This window comes from Peromyscus eremicus, chromosome 6, assembly GCF_949786415.1.
Source record: "Peromyscus eremicus chromosome 6, PerEre_H2_v1, whole genome shotgun sequence".
NCBI classification, from domain to species: Eukaryota; Metazoa; Chordata; class Mammalia; order Rodentia; family Cricetidae; genus Peromyscus; species Peromyscus eremicus.
This window is the reverse complement of record NC_081421.1, coordinates 71,045,893-71,067,568: the sequence shown is the minus strand read 5'-3', so window position 1 is coordinate 71,067,568 and position 21,676 is coordinate 71,045,893. Positions and strand designations below refer to the sequence as shown.

At 44.1% G+C, this 21,676-nt stretch overlaps 1 protein-coding gene and 1 pseudogene across 1 annotated transcript in view; one reads left to right on the top strand and one right to left on the bottom strand.

Annotated features, from left to right (window-relative positions):
* Positions 1-10,147: 10,147 nt before the first annotated feature.
* LOC131913825 (large ribosomal subunit protein uL24-like) lies at positions 10,148-10,605 on the bottom strand (annotated as a pseudogene).
* Positions 10,606-17,329: 6,724 nt separating this feature from the next.
* Chd1l (chromodomain helicase DNA binding protein 1 like) overlaps positions 17,330-21,676 on the top strand; it is a 63,610-nt gene continuing 59,263 nt past the window's right edge. The window contains exon 1 of the mRNA XM_059265934.1: positions 17,330-17,458. Within this exon, the coding sequence (XP_059121917.1) occupies positions 17,350-17,458 (109 nt within the window). The 5' untranslated portion in view covers positions 17,330-17,349. The remainder of the gene's footprint in view (positions 17,459-21,676) is intronic.

Sequence of the window (21,676 nt, the reverse complement as noted above, 5' to 3'; positions counted from 1 at the left end):
TTTGCGGCATCTGCATTTTGCTTACATTCATTCAGTAACTATCCCCTCGGAGGCCACTTCTTTTAAGGTGGCAGCTGTGTAAAGAGGAATGAGTTTGAGTCTTCACTGAAGTCAGTTGCTTCACAATCACCGACTGTGATACGATCTGACTTAACATTGGGGCACTTATTTGAGTAGTAAAGTTTGCAACTGTCACAGTAGTTCAGGAGTCACAGGCACACAGTCCAAGGTCCGCTGTGCTGTAGGTACTTGGTTCCACAGAGAAGGGGGAGGGGCACGGGGAGATACATCGTGGACATTGTGATAGGCTGAAAACATGATCCTCAAAGGTATCCACATCCCAGCTCCCCACAACCTAAATGTTACCTTGTATGACAAGAAGAACCTCACAGTTGTGAGTGAGCTAAGTGCTTGAGGTGGGGAGATTATTCTGACCAACCTAAGTGGTTCCCCTCCAAGGACAAGGATGCTTTTTAGAAGGAGAGTGGGAGATGTCTGGCAATAGAACCAGAAGACCACGTGAACAATGGAAGCAGGATGCTGTGCTTTGAAGATGCAGGAAATGTGTAGGAACGAACCAAAGCAAGGCAGAAGCTGGGATAAGCCAGGAAACACACCTGCCCTGCAGCCGCGGAGAAAGAAGGGAGTCCTCAAGACGCTGACGAAGGCAATAACACGTTTTAAGTTGGAGAGAACAGTAAGGCGATCACTGTATGTGTTCATAAAATAAAAAAAAGTGAAATGAATAACTATAAAATAGGTTCAATAAAAAGGCAGAGGGGCTGGAGAGGAAGCTCGGTGGTTGCCCTCTTCTGGCCTCTGTAGGATGAATCTTAAAGGTACTTATTAATAAAATCAAACCTGAGCCAGGTATTAGGGTGAATGCTGGAAGATCAGAGAAGCAGAACAAGCTACAGTTTCTTCACCTCGCCAGTTCCTCAGCTGATCCTGTTTCCTCAGACTGGAAGCTTCTGTGTCCTCCTCCCAATGGCTCTCAGCTGAACAGCTGCTCGAAAGCCTGAAGCTTAACCAGCTAAAAGCTTCTAGTTTCTGGTCCCCACGCCTTATATACCTTTCTGCTTTCTGCCATCACTCCCTGGGATTAAAGGCTCACTTTCTGGGATTAAAGGTGTGAGTCACCATGCCTGGCTGTTTCCAATGTGGCCTTGAACTCACAGAGATCCAGAGGGATTTCTGCCTCTGAAATGCTAGGATTAAAGGCGTGTGCTACCACTGCCTATCTTCTATGTTTAATATTGTGGCTGTCCTGTTCTCTGACCCCAGATAAGTTTATCAGCGTGCACAATATTTTGGGGAACACAATACCACCACATTTCCCCTTTTCTGTCTAAAATTTAAAAAAGCTTATAAATAATACAAGAAAAATTATATCCAATAAGTATATACAATATATACAGTCAAGATTACATTAATGATGTCTAGTCCATTAACATTTGACAGATTCAGGCAAAAAACTCCATTAATATATTAACGGTGTCCAGTTCAGTAACATTTGATAAACTCAGACAAAAAATTTCATTACTTATCCTATTTAAAACAAGTAGTTCCTTTTTAAAAGTAGATTCCATAATCTCCCTTTTTTATCTTATCATATCCATATTCTCTCTTTTTTCTTTTCATAATAGATTCAATAATCTACCTTTTGTCATTTTTATATCTTCCCTTTTTTAGTTTTAGTGTAGATTCAATGATCTACCAATTTATCCTATCATTTCTTTATCTTTTTTCTCAGAGTAGAGTCGATGATCTACTTCATATCTATATTCTCTTTTTTCTTTTTTTTAAACAAAACCTCTGAATCTAATCTCCTTGTTCAGCCTTTTTCCTGACCATTAACAATTAACAACTTGTAACCAACCATTGTAAACAATGACAATATCCATAACTCATTAAACGACCAAAAAACACCCACCCCACCTCTTGGGAATATGGGTGTTGTTGCTTAAAATTACTTCCTGCTTTCTGGGGGCGAAGATATCTTTAGGGAATCTTGAAAAGAAAATTTTTGAGTTACTTGTCAAGTCCTGTATCATTTGTCCAGTCGCTGCATAATGAGAAAATGCAGGGCTTGTTTCAAGTCCTTGTTCAAATAGTCTGTCAGGCTGGATCATCTCAGCTAGCCATCTCAAAATTGTCCTGACCAGTTTGTAGTCCAAAGTCGATCTTTCCGTGGTGTTAATCAGCTTAATGGTTTTACCATAGTCCAAGTGGAATCATCATTGTGGGATCCTGTCATCCTTTTGAAGATTTCAAAGTCGCTGTTAGGCGTGGTCATGGTTCCTTTTAGAATTTTTTTTTTTGTGTGTGTGTGTGTGTCTCCTCTATGGTTTGGAGCAATCACAGTCTCATAAATGTCTGTCTCTTGGAACCATGAATGTTCTTCCCTAGAAGAGAATATTTTCACAGCAATTTCTCCCCACCATTTGTCTTGCCAAACTTTTTCAAACTGACCTTTGCGGATGTTGTCTTGTAACATGATAGTCCTGGCAATTCTTCTCTGAACAAGCAGCAGTAAACTCTTTGTCCCAGGTAGCAGTATCATTGCAGTCACCAACACGATGAGAAGAAGCCAGCAACTCGGAGCAGCAGCCACTGCCTCCATGGTCCCACCACTGTTTGTGGCTCGGCCCCAGCCGAAGCTTCTCCTAGGTTGGCCTCAAACTCAGGATCCTCCTGCCTCTGCCTTCTTCAGTAAATCCAACCAGTGTGCCATCACAACTGGCTGAGTGTAGCTTGGGTCTGAGCTGGGGCCCGCAAGGCCACAGGCAAGCAGCTTTTTCATGATTTCGTAACACGAACGTTGGGTGCCAGATGTAGCATGAATCTTAAAGGTACTTATTAATAAAATCAAACCTGGAGCCTGGTATTGGGGTGAATGCTGGAAGATCAGAGAAGCAGAACAAGCCACAGTTTCTTCACCTCGACAGTTCCTCAGCTGATCCTGTTTCCTCAGACTGGAAGCTTCTGTGTCCTCATCCCAGGCCTCCATGGATACTAAGCATGCATGTGGTACATATGCATACATGCAGGCAAAACATTCATACACATAAAATAATAAATCTTGTCTTTTAAAAAAAGAGGCAGAATATAAAATCAACTGTTTTTGCATGGTCTGGAGAATGACTTATGATAGTCATACTTTTGTTTTTGGATGAGTGAATATATCAAGTATGTAGCAAACCAAAGGAAAAGAATAAATAATGACAGATAGATAAACAGTAAAACACCATCCAAGTGGGTGCTCAAACTATCTAACAGAAATCGACTGGGAAAGGTCCACTAAGGCAGCCAGCTGGGGTTTCCAATTGAGAGTTCAAAGTGTTCCCCATGAGACTTAGAACAAATAGCAACAACAGAGATAACATTATTAAAGTGGATGCTTGCCATATCTTCTAGAAACCAACCGAGGAACCGGAGGCAGTTAGCTGGAGTTGTGATTGAAGTTTTTTTTTTCTAACGGACGAGTATTTTATGGTTGAACCTTTCATTTTTTAAATGTATTTTCATATTATGAGATGAACAATGATAATCTTTGTTGGAAATGGCTTTTCAGGTTTTTATTTTTTCATGGTGTGTGTGTGTGTGTGTGTGTGTGTGTGTGTGTGTGTGTGTGTGTGTGTTGGCACTCGGGTAGGTGTGAATGTGGCATGGGAGAGGTTGGTCAAGTTGCCTCTCCTGATTAATGCCAGAGGAACTGGAGTGGGACAGCAGGGGACCCAAGACAGCCAAGCACTTGGGTGTAATTAACACGGACAAGGCTCATTTTTCTATTACAGCTCCTTCGATAACAGACTTAGGAGCTTACAGCTGAGCAGGGAAGCCTGCTTCACAGACCAGCATGGTCAAGGTTATATAAAACACAACAACGTTATTTGTCTTCAACAAACATCTGAGGTGTGATAGCATCATTTACCCCAACTGCTCTCTAGAAACGAAAGAAGGCTGCAGGCATTCTGTGTTCCTTCTTACATTTTGAGGACATTCCAAATTCCTTTCCTGAGAATTATCAACATCAGACGATCCCACACCCGTGTCACAAATTCATTATATTCTCACATAATCTTAATTCAAATCCCAACAGCGGAGGCCTGAGGCTGAGGCCGGGAATCATCCTGTTCACTGTCTATCTTGTTCAATGGGGCAAGCCTCTCAGTCAAAACAGAGTTTGCTGGTATGGCTAGTGTTGCTAGCCAGCTTGCTCTGGGGATCCCATCTCTGCCTTCTGTGAATGGAATTACAGGCAGACCATCACTCCCACCTGGCATTTACATGGTCTCCAGTCTTCAGACTTTTTTGGCCAGGAGTTAACCACTAAGCCATCTCCCCAGCCCCTTTTAAATTGTTTTCAAGTCATGATGTTTTAATTTGGAGCTTTTTCTGTTTTGTTTTGCTTTGTTAATGTATTAGGGGGAGCAATCTATCTTTTATGTATATACTCTTGGAGGACACTTTGAGACAAACATGTTTGAGCCTGGAATGGGGGTTGGGAGCCATGTTTGTGGAGGGAGGTGGCTTTTTAGTGAGTTTAAACAGCACATTATAATTTACTAATACAATAAATATTATGTTTGGCCCTTAAATTGCTCATGCATTCTTATCTTTTTATCCCTATTACTATTCATTCATTTACTTGGCAGCCTCACCATAGGGAACACTCTGCTCTGTCTGGGACCATATCAGGAACACCAGCTTACTGCCTTAATGGGGCATCCCCAGTCAGTTCTGCTAGAAGTCTGTTAGCCTCCAATTTGATGATGTTACTGTCTTCTGTTATTTGTACTTAAGAGCCTTACCCTAAAAAATCACTCTATTCCACCAGGACTCTATTGAAAACTCCAGCTAAACGACTCAATGGGGATTCCCCAGTTGATTTCTGCTCCATGTTTTAAGCACCCAGTTTGACGGTGTTTTCTATCTGTATATCTCTCACACACTATTCAGTCTTTTCCTTTAGCTTGCTGTTGTGGTAGTTTGAATGGGAAGAGTCCCCATAGGCTTATTTATTTGAATGTATGGTCCCTAGTTGGTAGAACTGTTTTGGGAAGGATTAGGAGGTGTGGCTTTGTTGGAGAAGGTGTGTCACTGGGGGCAGGCCTCAAGTTTCCAAAGCCCACCTCTAGGCCCAGCCCCTCTCTCTCATTCTGCTATGTGCTTGTGGATCAAATACAAGCTCTAGGCTACTGCTCTAACGCCATGCCTGCCTGCCTGCTGCCATGCTCCCTGCCATGACGGTCATGGACTCACCCTCTGACACTGTAAGCAAGGCCCCAATTCAATGCTTTCTTCTATAAGCTGCCTTGGTCATGGTGTCTCATCACAGCAATACAACAGTAACTAGGGCAGCTATCTAGTTAACAAATTCATTCAAAACCAAAATAGGACTGTCACAGATCATTCTCCATATCACACAGAACATAACTGGCATAGTCTCTGGATTTATGAGATGCCAGGGGCCTTTAAATGTTACCCCATGATTGCAGTTTTAGATACTGAAGACATTTGTCCTCCTTATTCTTGCAGTGAACATGTGGGGCACCAGGTGCCTACGGGGTGCACCATCGCTCCCTTCATTAGTAATCTTACCATCACCATAAGCCACTTTCTCTTTTTATGAGTTACTTCTTTAAATCAGATACAGTATCTCATAAATTTAACAATATGTGTACAGGTAATCTTAATTTGCTACATTGTGCCATGTATGTAATTTAGATTCAGCTTTTCTTTACAAAAAAATGGAGTTAAAACACAGTAAGTAGGCAAGGAGGACGTTGAAGGGTATACAGATAAGATAATATTTTTGATGAAAGGGGTAAAATACTTTAAGTAAAGATAAATTTTATATAAGATTTTTGTTCTAAATAATTAAAAATAAAAACAGCTCCCCAAAATGCATAAAGCTAAGTCACAAAAAATCTGAGTTATGCAACGTTAATAGAGGATGAGACTTAGATAAGATGTGGTTAATGATTAAAAGTCATTAAAATTCCTAAGGTTATATTGATCTACTCATGCTAATATTTACAAAAGCTGACTTAAAAATAGAAAAATGGAGCCGGGCGGTGGTGGCGCACGCCTTTAATCCCAGCACTCGGGAGGCAGAGCCAGGGGATCTCTGTGAGTTTGAGGCCAGCCTGGGCTACCAAGTGAGTTCCAGGAAAAAGGCGCAAAGCTACACAGAGAAACCCTGTCTTGAAAAACCAAAAAAAAAAAAAAAAAAAAAAAAAAAAAGAAAAGAAAAAAGAAAGAAAAATGGATACCCAATAAAGATAAGTACTTGTGTTTTTGCTAACTTTGTTAGGCTTTTAACAACTTGAGTAGACAGTCCAACAATAACAACAAAAAAAGTCAAGATTTTTCTTAACCGAAGCTTTATTTAAATACCACACAAAGGTTAAAAGTACAAACTGATAAAACCCTCTGCGTCTCTAACTACTGAAGCTTAGTGGCTTTACACCCATAATGATAAGTCACTAAAAGGACAGCTGACATGTTGATCCTTGACTCCGGGATCAACCAACACCCAGGGGTCTATGGGACCTCTGTGATATGTCACTTGTCCTCTTGATCAGGAAGGTCATAGTCTCCAAAGACTGGACTGTACCCAGCATACACACTACAGGAGACATCATCAACAGAGAGGGAAATGTTCCCTAATAAGTCCTAACTCATCTCCACAAATGATCCAACTAAAAAAAAAAAAAAGTACCTAAGAGTACTTAAGTACAGAAGAGTAACCTTTGAAAGTCTCAATTTTAACTCTTAAAAAGTGGATCTGTAGCCATCTATATGGTCTTAAACACCCCCACCCAAGTAACCAAAACAATTACTGTCCTTCAGGTAACCGCTTTTAGTCAATTAAAAGAGGCAATCTGTCAAATTCCAGAAAGTTACTACCTGGGTTCACACGCCCCAAATGAAACCATGTTCTCCAAAACCCACACTCCAAAACAAAGAAAGAAAGAGCAACCCACTAAAACAGTAAACCAATTAAACACGCTCTCTTCAAAAGTCACACTCCCCAAACCGGTTTTGCTTGGAATGCTCTGTGGCTCAGAAGCTCCAACTGAGTGTCCTGCTTCCTGAGGTTCCTCAAAAGGTCTCTACTAACTGGCTTAAGTGTCTAATCTGGTACTGCACTGTCTTCCTGCTGCATGCTCAACAAACTCCTGCTAACACCCCAAATGCAGCTAGCTGAATCAACCCCCTTCTCCACACACACCAACATTCATGAGTCTATGACTTTCATCTATACCATCCAGAAGACGTAAGAAAATATGGGACTCGTTGACAATAGCAAGCAAAACTAAAAGTTCCTAAGAATATTCCAGAGAGAAATAGTCAGGAACTATATGAAGAAAACAATAAACTCTGAAAGTCATAGAGCATGACGGACTGTATTCCCCAGCAGGGAATTTTGATACTGTGAAGATGTCCAAGGCTTTCATTTCCTAACATTAGTTGGTAATGTCAGGTTAGCCTCATGAAAATTCCAGTTGGATTTTTAAAATGTACCGGGATGAATTGGCTATCAAATTTGTACTGAAGATTTGAGAAAAATGTATTAATTTTTTTAAACCAAAATCTGAAAAAAAAAATCTCAAAATAAACCACACCATTTTAATGGTTGAAACTGAATTATATTGGTGTGTAGAAAGTCAAACAGATAATAAAATTGTTAACAACATACTCATATATAAGGGAATTTAGTTAGCAGTTTTTTTCAAATCCTTGGGATAAAAGATGTCTGCTCCCTATTAGGGAAATAAATTAGATTCTGACTTCATAAAAAATAAAAAACAAACCCCAGAGACAATGTTAAAAAAAACCTCTAGGTAAATAAATAAGAAAATACTGATGTAATAAAAAGCTTTTCTTACTAAAAGACAAAAATTCTTAACTATGAAAACAATTTTACACCTAGAAATTCAAAATTCTATACACAAGGCATATTTTAACAAGCTATAAATCAAACCAACATCATAATTTTCTATATGGAAAACATATTTATAACATATTCAACAAAAGATTAAGATCTAAAATGTTTGATTTGTAACAGAAAAAGTGAAGTATATGAACGACCATCTTTAAAAACAAATTATTGGTCAACCAGTTTATAAAATGATATTCAATCGGATAAGTAGCCAAAGAAATTTTAGACCATGAGCTATGCTTCACTCATAAGACTGGAAAACAAAAGATTGGTTCTATTCGGGTCTAGAGAGGTGAACACAGGCAGGCTTATGCACAGTAAGTGGAGAGAAACCATGTGCTTTCCTGGGAACAACTCACCAGCTTTTATCCAAAGTGTTGACTCCATCTGCCCATCATTCCCTTTCAAGATTCCTGCAGAAGTAGTTGCACATATTCATGAACAAAACTGTGTATCACAGGCTTCTTCGAGTGAGCTAGAGTTTAGGTGCAACCATCAGGCCATGTGAAGTCTACCTCGAAGGAGCTTTCATGAGGTCAGCGTTGTTGCATTAATTTACCACCTCTGCAGTGAGAAATAAGAGCCCACTGAGATGGCTCAGTGGGTAAAGGCTCTCACCGTCAAGCCTGACAACCTGAGTTCAATCCCTGGGACCCACATGGTAGTAGGAGAGAACTGATTTTTGCACGTTGTCCTCTGACCTCCAGAACATGCACCATGACATGTGCACACAAAGTAAAGAAGTAAATAAATGTTTTAAAAAACCCATGTAAATGAGGAATAGGATATTGCCTACCAGAAGCTAGTACACGAGCTGCCACATGACTAGTTTGGCATTAGTAGTGAAAATTTTGAAATGGTTCCATATATATATTCAATAGGTGAAAGAACTCTATTATCATGGGATACCCATACTAACTACACACACACACACACACACACACACACACACACACACACACACATACTCTTTTTAAATGAGATACATTTATACTGGCACAGGAAAGTTTTAACCAGCAAAGCCCTTACTGATTTGGACAGTTTTCATGGCAGAGGGTAGGGATGAGCTAAAGCTAGGAGATTTAAAACTTCAACTCACGCTGGGGTAAAACCGCCACACTCAGCATGGCTCCAGGGATGGACCTGACTGGGGCAATGAAGAAACGAGGAAATGACAGACAAATGGACACAGAAAAGCTGGGTTTGAGTGAACTGAGCCCTCTCATGGAGAAACCGCAGCATCCCGGAAGCTCAGTGTGTTTACTATGTAGGATTGAACAGAGAGGTTATTGCATACAGCTGCACAGGGAGACGGCCGTACAGTATGCAGCTGGATCAAGGAGACAGGTATGGCTAATCTTGGTAGGTGCAGTCTCTGTGTGGGAGCGGTCATCAGGCCATAAATATCCAGAGGGAGAAGGCTGCTGGGGACATTTTCTGCACACACTGCTAACATCCATACAGAGACCATAATGGAAGGCTCTGCCATTCTCCCATGGGTCTAAAGCTAAGAGTCTTTGACATGGCTTTGCCTACATCAACAGCACACATTCACCCAGGACTTCATTCATTCACTTCATTCCTCTGCTCTGCACATACAACATATCCATCTTTTTGCATTACAAAAAACAAAAACCAAAAAAACAAACCAACCCAGGGGCTCTCCTCACTGGAAAACACTTGAATTCACATGAGTAAGGGCTTGAATACTCAATCACATTACAGAGAAGAATGCGGATGCTTGAAAATAAAATGCCAAATCTAGCTACCAGTGACCCCCTCATTGTATGAGTGTGTCTTCAGAGTGTACATCTATAGGCTATGAAAACAGGGAACCTACTTTCTCTATGGACCTCCCCACAGCTAATGAGTTTACCATTTCTTTTTTCTTTTTGAGACAGGGTTTCTCTGTGTAGCCTTGGCTGCCTTGGAACTCACTCTGTAGACCGGGCTGCCCTCAAAATCACAGAGATCCGCCTGCCTCTGCCTCCTGAGTGCTGGGATTGAAGGCGTATGCCACCACCTCCCATTCCCCAACTTGAGGGATAACACTTGTCATTGTCTCCACTGGTGAAATTAAGACACTGTGTGATTCTCAACTGAAGACATTGGGTCCTTTACAGAACTCTTGAACATTCAAATTCACATTTAGTTTCTTTTCCTTTTTTTTTTTTTTTTTTTTAACTTAAGCAGTCTTTAATGAAAGTTGTGTATGAGATGCCCCCACTCCTGCATCTTCTCAATTGTTTCTCCCTTGTGTTTGCCCTTCTTTCCTACTCGAGACTTGGCTTTCCTTTCCAGGACCTTTTGGCGGTCTTTGTCCAGCTTTAGCCTGGTGGTAACCACCTTGCTGGGGTGGATGCCCGCATGGAGAGTTGTGCCATTAGCCTTTTCTTGCTGCACTTGTTCAGTGTAGATGACGTATTTCTTCCTGGACACTTGGACCATTTGGCCAGTCTGCTGGCCTTTGTCGTGTCCTCGGACAGCCTGGACTTCATCATCCTTTCGGAAGGGCATAGACCGAACATTGTACTTCTGTCTCAGCTCTTTGGGAAGAGGGGAAGACATGATCTTCCTCCAATGTGAGAAGGTGCATTGAAATGCTGTTTGCGGCTCTTGCTTCAGTTGGAGGTCACAAAGGGATTAAACTTCATTTTGGCCACTGTGATTCAGCGATGGCCACCATGTTCAGTTTCTTATAAAGCATTTTTTCTACCTTATATGCTAGGTAACATTATTTCTCCCCATTGAAATGACTATGTCCCATGGGCTTTCAGAAAGCATTTTTGGATGACTAAAATTGTCTGACCATAAAGAGTCTAGTACACGGAATTTTTTGAACATTTGGGAAGATGGAGAAGTCCCTGGGCTCCACATTCCATTGTGTCTCAGGAACATGAGCACATATGTACCAGGTGTGTTCAGTTTTCACACCTAAGATGTAGGATTTTAGGGGTAAAGGCATAGGACATCTTTGGGTTCCTGCCAATTAGGAAAAAGAAAAGGGAGGTTGGAAGAATCCTCAGGGTCGTGGTCTTAGTTAGAGAAACCAGTGTCCAAAGACATTTGGGGACCATTTTGCCTTTGTTCAACCTTATTGTTTAGATAGCCTGCTCTTTATGTGGAAACAGGTTTGAAAGGCTGGATTCCAAAGTCAACAAACTGAGACTCTGCAGCGTGGAGTGGAGTGGACTGCGCAGACAGTCTACTGCTCACTAGAGAACAGACCTTGTGAAATTGCATAGAACTAAATCCATGGCAAGGAACAACAGTCCAAGGCATTAAGAGAAAAAAAGAAATCAGGCATTGCCATGGCAAATGAAAACCCTGAAGGTCAATCTCGGTTCAGAACTGCCTACAATATCCAAGCTATGTCCGTAAACATGTACGTGATGGCCTTCCAGTGTCACGCCCTTACTAAAGAGGAGGATCAATTCTCTGAAGTGACTGGCTTTTTAATTTATTATGTGCTATTTTCCTACAACACTGACCTTCCAGGCAAGATCTGCTCACTGTTGTACCAGTGGGATGAGGTTGTGGGAGTAACCAACTGATTTTGGGTCGGGTTTGAGGCCTGTTCTGCAGGAGGGAATTCACACTGGGCTGAAAGTTTGTGGCTTGGGATGTCATGGACCCTAGTGGAAAATCTAGGAAAGCCTTGCTAAATGGTCACTTTGTTAAACTGCCTTCTAACTATCTAGTTTACGGGTTAGTGTTCCTCTCAACCTTGGCTAGAGAAGCGTCCTCGTCTGCGGTGGCCAGCAGTCAATGCAGAGGCTCACAAGTAGTCAGAGTGTTGAAATGAGTGAGTGCTGAGTACTCAGTCCTAAACGAGACATTCATATCACCACCTATCCACTGGAAAGGTTCAAGGGACATATCACCACCACCTATCTACTGGAAAGGTTCAAGGGACATATCATCACCACCTATCCACTGGAAAGGTTCCAGGGACATATCACCACCACCTATCTACTGGAAAGGTTCAAGGGACATAACATCACCACCTAGCCACTGGAAAGGTTCAAGGGACATCACGGAAGAAGAGGTGGAAAGAGCCTACGAGTCAGATGATGAGGAAGAGTGTTGTGAAATGCTGTCTTTTGATATGGTATGGCTACTGCGCCCCTGAACTCACAGCCACTGTGGTTACCCGCCTAAGACCAGCACAATGTCAAGTCAACAGGATCACTACATTCCATCAGGCAGCACTACCTGGACTCAGTGGGTTTCAAAAAGGAGTATGGGGGGGCATGAAGTAGAGGGGGTGTCTTAGTATCTGGGAGGGGATATGACTAAGATACATTGTCTACATGTATGAAACTGTCAAAGAATAAATAAAAGACAGACTATTAAAATATATTATTTGTCAGCTGGGCATGGTGGCACATGCCTTTAATCCCAGCACTTAGGAGGCAGAAGCAGGTAGTTCCCTGTGAGTTTGAGGCCAGCCTGGTCTACAATGTGAGTTCCAGGAAAGCCAAGGCCATGTAGAGAGACCCTGTCTCAAAAAAAAACAACAACAACAACAACAAAAAAACCCAAAACAAACAGACAAAACCCCCCAAATATATTATATGTTATTTGATACCAAAGATGTATAATAACATTAAAGTCAGAATGTAGTTTTTCCTTTCTCTTTTTTGAGAAAGAAAACCGAAGTCTCTTTCATTCTGATTCACTACAGGGTACTGACATCATCTGAAGCCCAAACTTTGCTCTGTGGTTGCAACCTTAACAGACTCATGTCTGCCTCACTGGAGGCTGCCAGTGAACGACTGTTACCCCACAGAGCAAGGACACAGAGGAGAGCACACATAACCTGTGGGTGACCTGTGCTTGATCACGCTTGTTTTGGTAGGAGTTGCAAATGCAAAATGAAAAGCAAAGGGGTGATTTGGTGACCGTTAATCTCACTGAGGTGCTTGCCAGACGCCTGCCTTGCTCTGCGGAGGAATAATGGAAAGAATAAAACAAATATGATTACATAACCGGAGCGCCAACCCCAAAAGCATTCGAACTACTCTACCTGCCAGTTAAGGCTGACGATTCACTAGAATCATAACGAAGTTTCTTAAGCCTTCTGTGCCTTGGCTGCCCTACCTGTGGTGCATCTTCTCTGTATCTCCAAGTTTTAACAAACACGGGTCTTAAATTTGGAATTGCTTCCAGGCACCTGGCTCAGACACTCAACAATTACTTACCCACGGCTCTTCCTCCGGGGCAGGCACTGTTTCATAACCACAACGCAAAAGTCACTGACACGTTGGTATAGCTCAGTCATGCATGCGATGAATAATGGTCAGAACAAGGAAACTTGCATTTCCATCACCTCAAACATCAGCTCTTTTGAGTTAGAAACATTCACAATTCTTTCTACTGGTTCATTTGAAATGTTAATTAGTTTTTGTCAAGCACTGGTACCTTGCCATGCAAAGGAACGTTAAAGATTCTTCCTGGGCCATTGTCCTGTGCCTCTCTAACCGCCTACCCCCATCCTCCATTCTCCTCCTTTTCTCCATGTGGAGGTCGGAACGAGCATCTCCCCCACAGGCTCACGGTTTTGAACACTTAGTTCCCAGGTTAGTGGTGCTGTTTGGGGAGGTTTAGGAATTGTGGCTTTGTTGCCAGAAATGTGTCACTGGAGAGAGTCTGGAGAACTTAAAGACTCACACCATTTCTAATTCCATTGCTCTCTCTCTTTGTGCTCGTGGCTCAAGATGTGAGCACCACATGATGACGATGGACTCCTGTACCTCTGGAACCGTAGTCCTAAATAAACCTTCCCTTCTCTGTGTCGCCTTGGTCTTAGTGTCTTACATCAACAACAGGAAAGGACCTAGAACACTCTAGTACCTGCTACTCTGCTCTCTAGATCTGTGAAATCAGCACTGTTAGTGTCTAATTAAACTGAGGATGTTCAGTATTTGTCGTCCTGTGCCTGATCCATGTTGTTTAACGTGAGCCTTCTAGGCTCACTCATGTTGCTGTAAAGGACAGGATTTCATTCTTTTAACGACTGAATGACAGTCCATCGTGTGTGTGGTTGTACGTGACTGCAATCCTGGCCCTCAGAAAGCTGAGGAAGTAAGATCATGAGTTCAAAGCCAGCTTAGGCTACATAGTGAGTACAGCCTGGACTACATAGCAAGACTCTGTCTCAAAACATGACACACATCTATGTACACATATGTGCATGTATACAGTTATCTGTATGTTACACATGTATATACATGTACATAGACTCTGTATGTATATATGCCATAATTTCTCCATGCATTTCCCCACGGAGAGATATCTCGGCTGATTCCACATTTTGTCTATTGTAAAAGGCAATAGACGGGGTGCAGATGGCTCTGAAACCGACTACCTCCGCTTTAGCTATATAATTAGTAGGGGAGCTGCTGGGTCATGTTGCTGTTCTAGTCCTAGATGTCTGAGGAACTCATTATTTTCATGGTTGTGCTAATTTGTGCTCCCACCAATAGTGAATGGGAGTCCCTTTATCTCCACGCACTTCCAGCACCCGTGGGAATTCTTGGCGGTCTCCAAATGCCTCCTTCTGTCTTCCTTCTACCATGTGCTCAGGCTGAATCCCAAAAGCCAGCCTCTTCCATCCCATTTCTCTGTCAGTGACCCTGCTGCCTTGACCTGTTCAGTGTATCTACTCATAACTCCCCTGCATCAACGCTGACCATAAACCACCATCTCCTGCCTTGGCTATTGTAACGGCCTCCTGTCTCTCTGCTTCCACTCTGCCCTCCATAGATTCATTCCTGGAAGATCCAGAGTAAAACTTTCATGTACACACACACCCCGGGGTTCTTGGTTATTTCTCTTAGCTGTGCTTTAAATGTCAGGCTCAACGTGTCAACGATCTCCTTAGTTTAAAGCTAGCATCTTATCTCTGGATGACTTTAAGTTTAAAAAAAAAAAAAAAAAACAAGAATGCTTTTGGTTGGGTGGCAAGGGGTTGACCGCGTTGCTTTAGCAGATTAGAATCTCGAGAAAGGATGAAGTCAGACATCAAGACCTGGTGCCAAATCCTTCTCGCGGAGCCCCTGAGTCACACATCTGTCATGGGTTTGAGGAAACACTGACACAAAAAAGCTGTCCCACAGAATCAGTCGGGCCCCACTGGGCCCCATGGTTTGCTTTTGCTCAGCACCGGTGCTTTGAGTTTTATTTATTATTGAATTGAGGGGAGGAACATGCACCACAGTGTGTGTGTGTGTGTGTGTGTGTGTGTGTGTGTGTGTGTGTGTGTGTGTAGAGGGGTCTGAAGAGAACCCTTGAGAGTCAATTCTCTCCTTCCAGCATGTGGGTTCCAGGGACTTAACGGGTCTTCAGGCATGAGTGGCAAGCCTCTTTATCGTCTGAGCCGACTCTGGAGAGCTACATCAAACAACTAATTAAACCACGCTTGAGGCCAAAATATGTGGCCTTTGAGCTTAGCTTAAATCAGTACTCTTCTCTCATCCCCAAACCTGAACTACGATCCTTGTGAAGCACCGTACAACTCATGTGCACAAGAGAATGCTTCAAGAGAGATAAGTCAGTCAGACCATGTTTTTAACCCAATTCAAACCTGCTTAATCCCTGAAGATGTTTGTAAGATACTTTTGAGCAAAGTAAGCCCGAAAGCCACACAAGTCACAAATCACGTGGATAGCTATTGTTGAGACATTCAGGCAAGTCTCTTCCGATTCCCAAGCTTCAATCTACAGTAGGTATAATCACTTCCTCAATGAATCCCAAACTTGGCTTCATACAGACATTGTAAACATAAGTGAACACAAGAACCCAGTTACACCTGAGTAGCGAGCACTTCAGGAGAACTAGGTCGTCTGAGGCTACAGCTAGCCTTGCTTGCCTGGATTGTTACTGAATTCTATTTGCTCAGGAGAAATCTGACATTTGATAGTCATTGGTGTCGGTTAAGTAACACATGACACTCACAGGCCAACCCTTTGGGGATGCAAGAGAATGGTCAGAGGTGCTGCCATAGTCTTGGTTTTGGGGACTCTTAAGAAACCAGGTCCAGCCATTTGCCTCCAAAAAATCGAGTGGAAAAGGAAAAAATAACAGCGAAGAAAGGAATTTATTCCATACAGCTCTACTGGGAAGATGGAGGGGGTGGGATACAAGTGTGCTCAGTTCCACGGGTAAGGGACAGATCACATCACTATATCCCTCTAAGAGCACACTCGTACTTCATATTGTAAAAAAGAGTCTGCATGTACCCACTGAGAACAGCTTCTTTGTTTTGAGTTAATCTTTAACCCAGATGTAATCCGAGTGGCGACTTGATTCCAGAGGGATGCAGGGATTTGTGATCCAGTGACCTTGGTGTTTCTGACACTTCCCCTTTGATCTGGTTGATAACCACTTCAGGTCTGGTTCTGTGTGTTCCTGAGAAGTCTTTATAAGGGAGGGGTCAATTCCCTTAGCCATCACAGGACTGCTTCTACACAGCGGGACAGTGTTGGTCCTTCATAGGACAACATGGCCAATAGTTTTACCACACATGGACATTTTGATTGGCTACTCTTGGAATCTTGAGGGGAGAAAAGCTCTCTCACACCTTATTTATGTATTTTTAAGTGGGGTTTTATGTACCCTAGGCTGGTTTTGAACTTGCTGTGTAGCTGAGGATGACCTTGAGCTTCTGGTCTGCCCTGCTGCCACCTCCCCAGGGCTAGGATTACAGGTGCCCACAATCACGCCCAACTAATGCGGCACTGGGGATCGAACCCAGGGCTTGGTGCATGCAAGGCAAGCATTCTGCCCACTGAGCTTTGGTATTTATTATTTATTGACATATGCCTGCTATGTAGCCCAGGCTAGCCCGAACTCTCAATTCTCCTTCCCTGGAGCATCCTGGCCACTAACTTCTCCTGTGTTGAGATTACAGGAATGTACCACCAGGTTTTTAAGTGTCTTGTCACTAACATATCTTAAGAGATAAAAAGTTAGTCTTATCTTGGTGTTTCAGTCCTAAATGAGAAAAAAGAGATTAGGTAATTCTAGGACTTAAAATAGTAATACAATCCACCTTGTATTACCAGTTTTTAAGCATACACCCCTTAACTGAATACATGCAGAGCTGCTCAGAATCTGACCCAGGGTTTAAAGGAGACAGATAAGAAATGAAAGCGGAGGCTGCCCAGCTTGGAGCCTGCTGTTAGCTACCCGTGGAGCCCAGGCTAGGAGATCGGAGCTCAGCGTCACTGCGCCCTTAGTCCCAGACGCACGCCTAGAACCGAGGCCTTCCGCACCTGCGTGCTTCCGCGGCGTGGGAACGCGCGCGGGTGCGCCCTCCGGCGGCGGCGGCGGCGCGCTGCACCCGGCGCGCGCGGGAGCGAAGGCGCGGGGCCGCGGGCGGAGCCTGTCCGGGGATGGCGGGTGACTTGCCGCGCTTCCTGCGAGCGCTGCCGGCCGAGAGCGGACCCGAGGCGGTGCGGACGCGGGTGCAGGAGCAGGACTTACAGCAGTGGGGCCTGACGGGTGAGCCGGCCAGCGAGGGGGGCGGGCGGGAGCCGGGAAAGCGCCGGGCGACACAGGCCTAGGCGGGGACGACCCGGCAGCCTTGGAGCGTCCGGGTCACTAACTCCTCCCATGTGCGCTTCCCCGCCAACCGTGCATGCGCACTCACTTGTTGCAGCTCCATCAGTAACTCTCAAAGCGTTGGACGCCGTGCCCCCAAAAGTTTGTTCTGTAATTGCCTCCTAGGCTTTCATGTTATGCCCACTCGCCCTTACGAGCCCCATGTGTGGGGACCCAACTTCTGGGGACACCAGGTGTTCCGAGCCCAGCTGTGTAGACTCCAGATGTGGAGACCCAGGTGTGCAGACCCCAGATGGACCCGGAGCCACTGCTTCCGGCGGCGCCCACTCTGTTCAGCGCCCCCAGCACCCTTTCCTTGTGTATCTGCTGGGAATGTAGTGCTGGTTTAACGGAAAGTCAGAATGCTCACCAGTCCTCACCATGGGGTCGATAATTTATTGCTGCCGAGAGCAGAGCGTACTCTAAGGTGTGGGGTGCAGATAAGCAAAATAATACGGGTCCTCGGGCCCAGTTTCTTAACTAGTGGCTAAGTGCTTTTGAAAGTTTAAAGAAGCATTCACTTAACTTATACGATGTGCCAAGTACCACGAAAATGTGAGGGTTTGTTCTGGAAAGGCAAGGTGCCTTTCTGCCAGGAGGTGGCGCACGCCCTTACATCACTCTGGAGGCAGAAGCGGGAGGTTCTCTGAGTTCCAGGCCAGGGTCTACAGAGCGAGTTCCAGGGCAGCCAGGACTACCTAATAGAGAGACCCTGTCTGGAAAAAAAAATGCGTTTCCTTCGGCTTAGAGGAAGGACAGATGCAGACGATGATGAGGTTGAAGAGAAAGGTGACTCCTAGAGTCCTGCAGACCAGGCAGTTCATAGCAATGTTTTTCTTTTATATCCAGCTTTTAAAATTTTAGTTTTGAGCCGGGCGGTGGTGGCGCACGCCTTTAATCCCAGCACTCGGGAGGCAGAGCCAGGTGGATCTCTGTGAGTTCGAGGCCAGCCTGGGCTACCAAGTGAGTTCCAGGAAAGGCGCAAAGCTACACAGAGAAACCCTGTCTCGAACCCCCCCCCAAAAAAATAAATAAATAAAAATTTAGTTTTGAGCTTATAATTATAACAACTCTCCTCCACTTTCTTCCCTCCAAACACTCCCATATACCCTTCCTTGCTCTCCTTCAAATTCATGGCCTCTTCCCCCCACAACTTAATTGTTACTGTATGCATATACATATCTACATATATATTCCTAAATATAACTTGTCCGGTTTGTATAAGTCACTTGTGTGTATGTTTTCAGGGCTGACCATTTGGCACTGGACAACCAACAATTGGTGTGCTCTTCCCTGGAGAAGACCACTTTCAGCTTTCCTCACTTGCCGGTAGTTCTTTGGGTAGGGTTGGGGCCTCATGGGCTTCTCTCTGCCCATTTTGGCCAGTTTACTGGTATCATTTTCGAATGTTTGGACAATCATGTTGGTGAGGCTATGGCTGTAACTTCTGGTGTTACCAGGAGATTCAATTTCACAGCAAAGTCCCGGGTCCACTGGCTTTTACAGTCTTTCTTCCCCTTCTTCCACAGTGTTCTCTGAGCTTTAGTGGTAGGAGCATCTTGTAGATGTATCCGTGGGGACTGAGTTCACAAACCTGCAGTTTGGTGGGTTGTGGTTTTCTGTGTTGGTCTTAGGTCTGTTGCAAAGAGAAGTTTCCTTGGTGAGGGATGAGGAGGACTATGTGTATCTGTGGGTAGAAGGACAAATGTTGATAGATCCTTCGGGATTATGTTGGCTTAGTAAACTAGTTGTAGCTAGAGTTTTCCTGCCTGGCCCACAGTCAGGGCAAATCTCTCTCACCTGCCAGTCCCACAGCCTCTCAGACCCGACCAAGTAAACACACACAGAGACTTATATTGCTTTCATACTGTATGGCCGTGGCAGGCTTCTTGCTAACTGTTCTTATAGCTTAAATTAATCCATTTCCATTAATCTTTACCTTGCCACATGGCTCGTGGCTTACTGGCATCTTCACATGCTGTTTCTCATCGTGGTGGCTGGCAGTGTCTCTCTGACTCAGCCTTCCACTTCCCAGCTTTATTCTCCTCCTTGTCCCGCCTACACTTCCTGCCTAGCCAACGGCCAATCAGTGTTTTATTGATTAATTAGCAACACATTTGCCATACATCCCACAGCAACTAGTGGATGTACATTCTCCTCCAATAACATGACTTCTCCAGCACTGAGTAGTTAGCTTGGTTTCCAGTACCAGGCATGGTCTCCCTCTTGTTAAGCAGATCTTAAGTCCAGTGAGAAGGCTGTTGGGTACCACCAAGGTCTGGTGCCACAGCTGCGCCTTAGGGTTGTTGTGCCATGCTGGTCATTGCTGTGGTTCACAGGAGTCACAGCTGGGTAGGACGGCTGGTTGCCTCTCTCCTTTGGAAACTCGCATGGTGCCTTCAGGTACCATGGAAGCTAGTCCTCAGGGAGGGGGCGTTCAGGTCAGTTCCGGCGCAGGGGTTCCTCGGCCCTGTTTCTGGAGTGCCTGATGTCTTCAGCAGTAGGGACTTACCTTTGGTGGGCAGCCAAGGTCAACAGCAATGGGCTGTATGCTTTGGGAATCTCTTGGACAGCCCTGACCGACTCAAAAGAGAGCTTCTCATGGCTGGTGTTGGGGTTTTTGTTAGGTGGTCTTTGGCTCTGGAAGGGAGCTTTGTCAGCCCAGATGAGGTTTGTTAAAGCCGCATATATGTATTTATAGACATAACTAGGTGTCTTATAGGCGTGGTCTGTTTCTGGTTAGTTAATAGTATGATTCTTTGTGGCTTTTTCAGATACTCTTATCGTTATTTTACTCTCCTCTCTCCTTCTGAGTAGTTACCTAGGTTTCCAGTACCAGGCTTGGTTTCTCTCTTGTTGAGCAGGTCTTTTCCCCCCTCCCTGAAAACCTTTCCCACTAACCCCCCACCCCTGCCCCCATCTGTGTGTCTAACTTAAATCTGGCTTTGTGGACTGGCCTTTGTATGTTCAGCACATCTTGGTTAGTGGTTGTCTGTGTGTCTGCCCATGTGCTTGCCAGCGGCCTTGGGAATGAGACTTTAAACTATGCAGAAGACCCAGAAATGTGTGCAAGTCAAATCCAGCTGCATATAACACACCAGGAGGGCCATGCATGTGTAGGTACATTCTTGTTAAAAGGAAGTGGGCAGACAGGAGGTTGCAAGTTTGAACGCATGGGATAGAGCAGTAAAGGCAGCAGCATGTCTTGGGGTGTGTGCCTATGAACGGTTAGCACAGGAAAAGAAGGAAACAGACACACAGAGCCAATGCTGAATAGTAAAACTTACAGCTGCTCTTTCTGTTTGCCAGAATAAGTGCACTATTCCAAGTTGTCAATCCATTGAAAACACTCCCGCCTTTCCTTCCAGGATGTCTTCATGAAATAACGTAGGCCACAAAAAGAAATTTTAGTTTACAGCCCCATTGCTGCCAACATGTCCTCTGTCCTGCCAGTCTCTGGTCCTACAAGCACGTTTATTACCTTTGTATGACACCCCTCCCCATGCCTACCCGTGGTTAGGGAGGTCCAAAACTGGGGTTCCATGTGGATGTGTTATTGAAACCATAACTTTGGATGATTTCACATGTTGCTCTGTAGTTTAGGCAGCCCTTCTTGGATATTAGGTTCTTTTTAATTTTTCCTTTCATAAGTAGCACTGATAGATACTCTCACAACCAAATATTTATTAGTTATGGATTTAATATTAATTTTATTATTTTATGTGTATGAGTGTTTTGCCTGCTTTTATGTGTGTGCACATGAGTGCCTGGTGCCCATGGAGATCGGAAGAGGGCATTGGATCCCCTGGGACTGGAGTTACAGATAGTTGTGAGCCACCATGTGGGTGTTGGGAATCCCAGGTCCTCTGCAAAAGCAACAAGTGTTCTTAACCCCTGAGCCAACTCTCCAGGCCATAACTATGTGTGGGAGACCAGCTCCCACTTTTTTCCCCAGGGTACTCTTGGGGAGTGAGGGATAAGAGATTTAGATAAAAATATAGAGGGGAGAGAGATAGATAGAAATACAGGAGAGCCTCAGGAGGGCCTAGATCGTTATCCACTGGCCCTTTCTGTCTCTTCTAAAGGGCTTTTTATAGGAATGCCAAGGGGTGGAGTAAA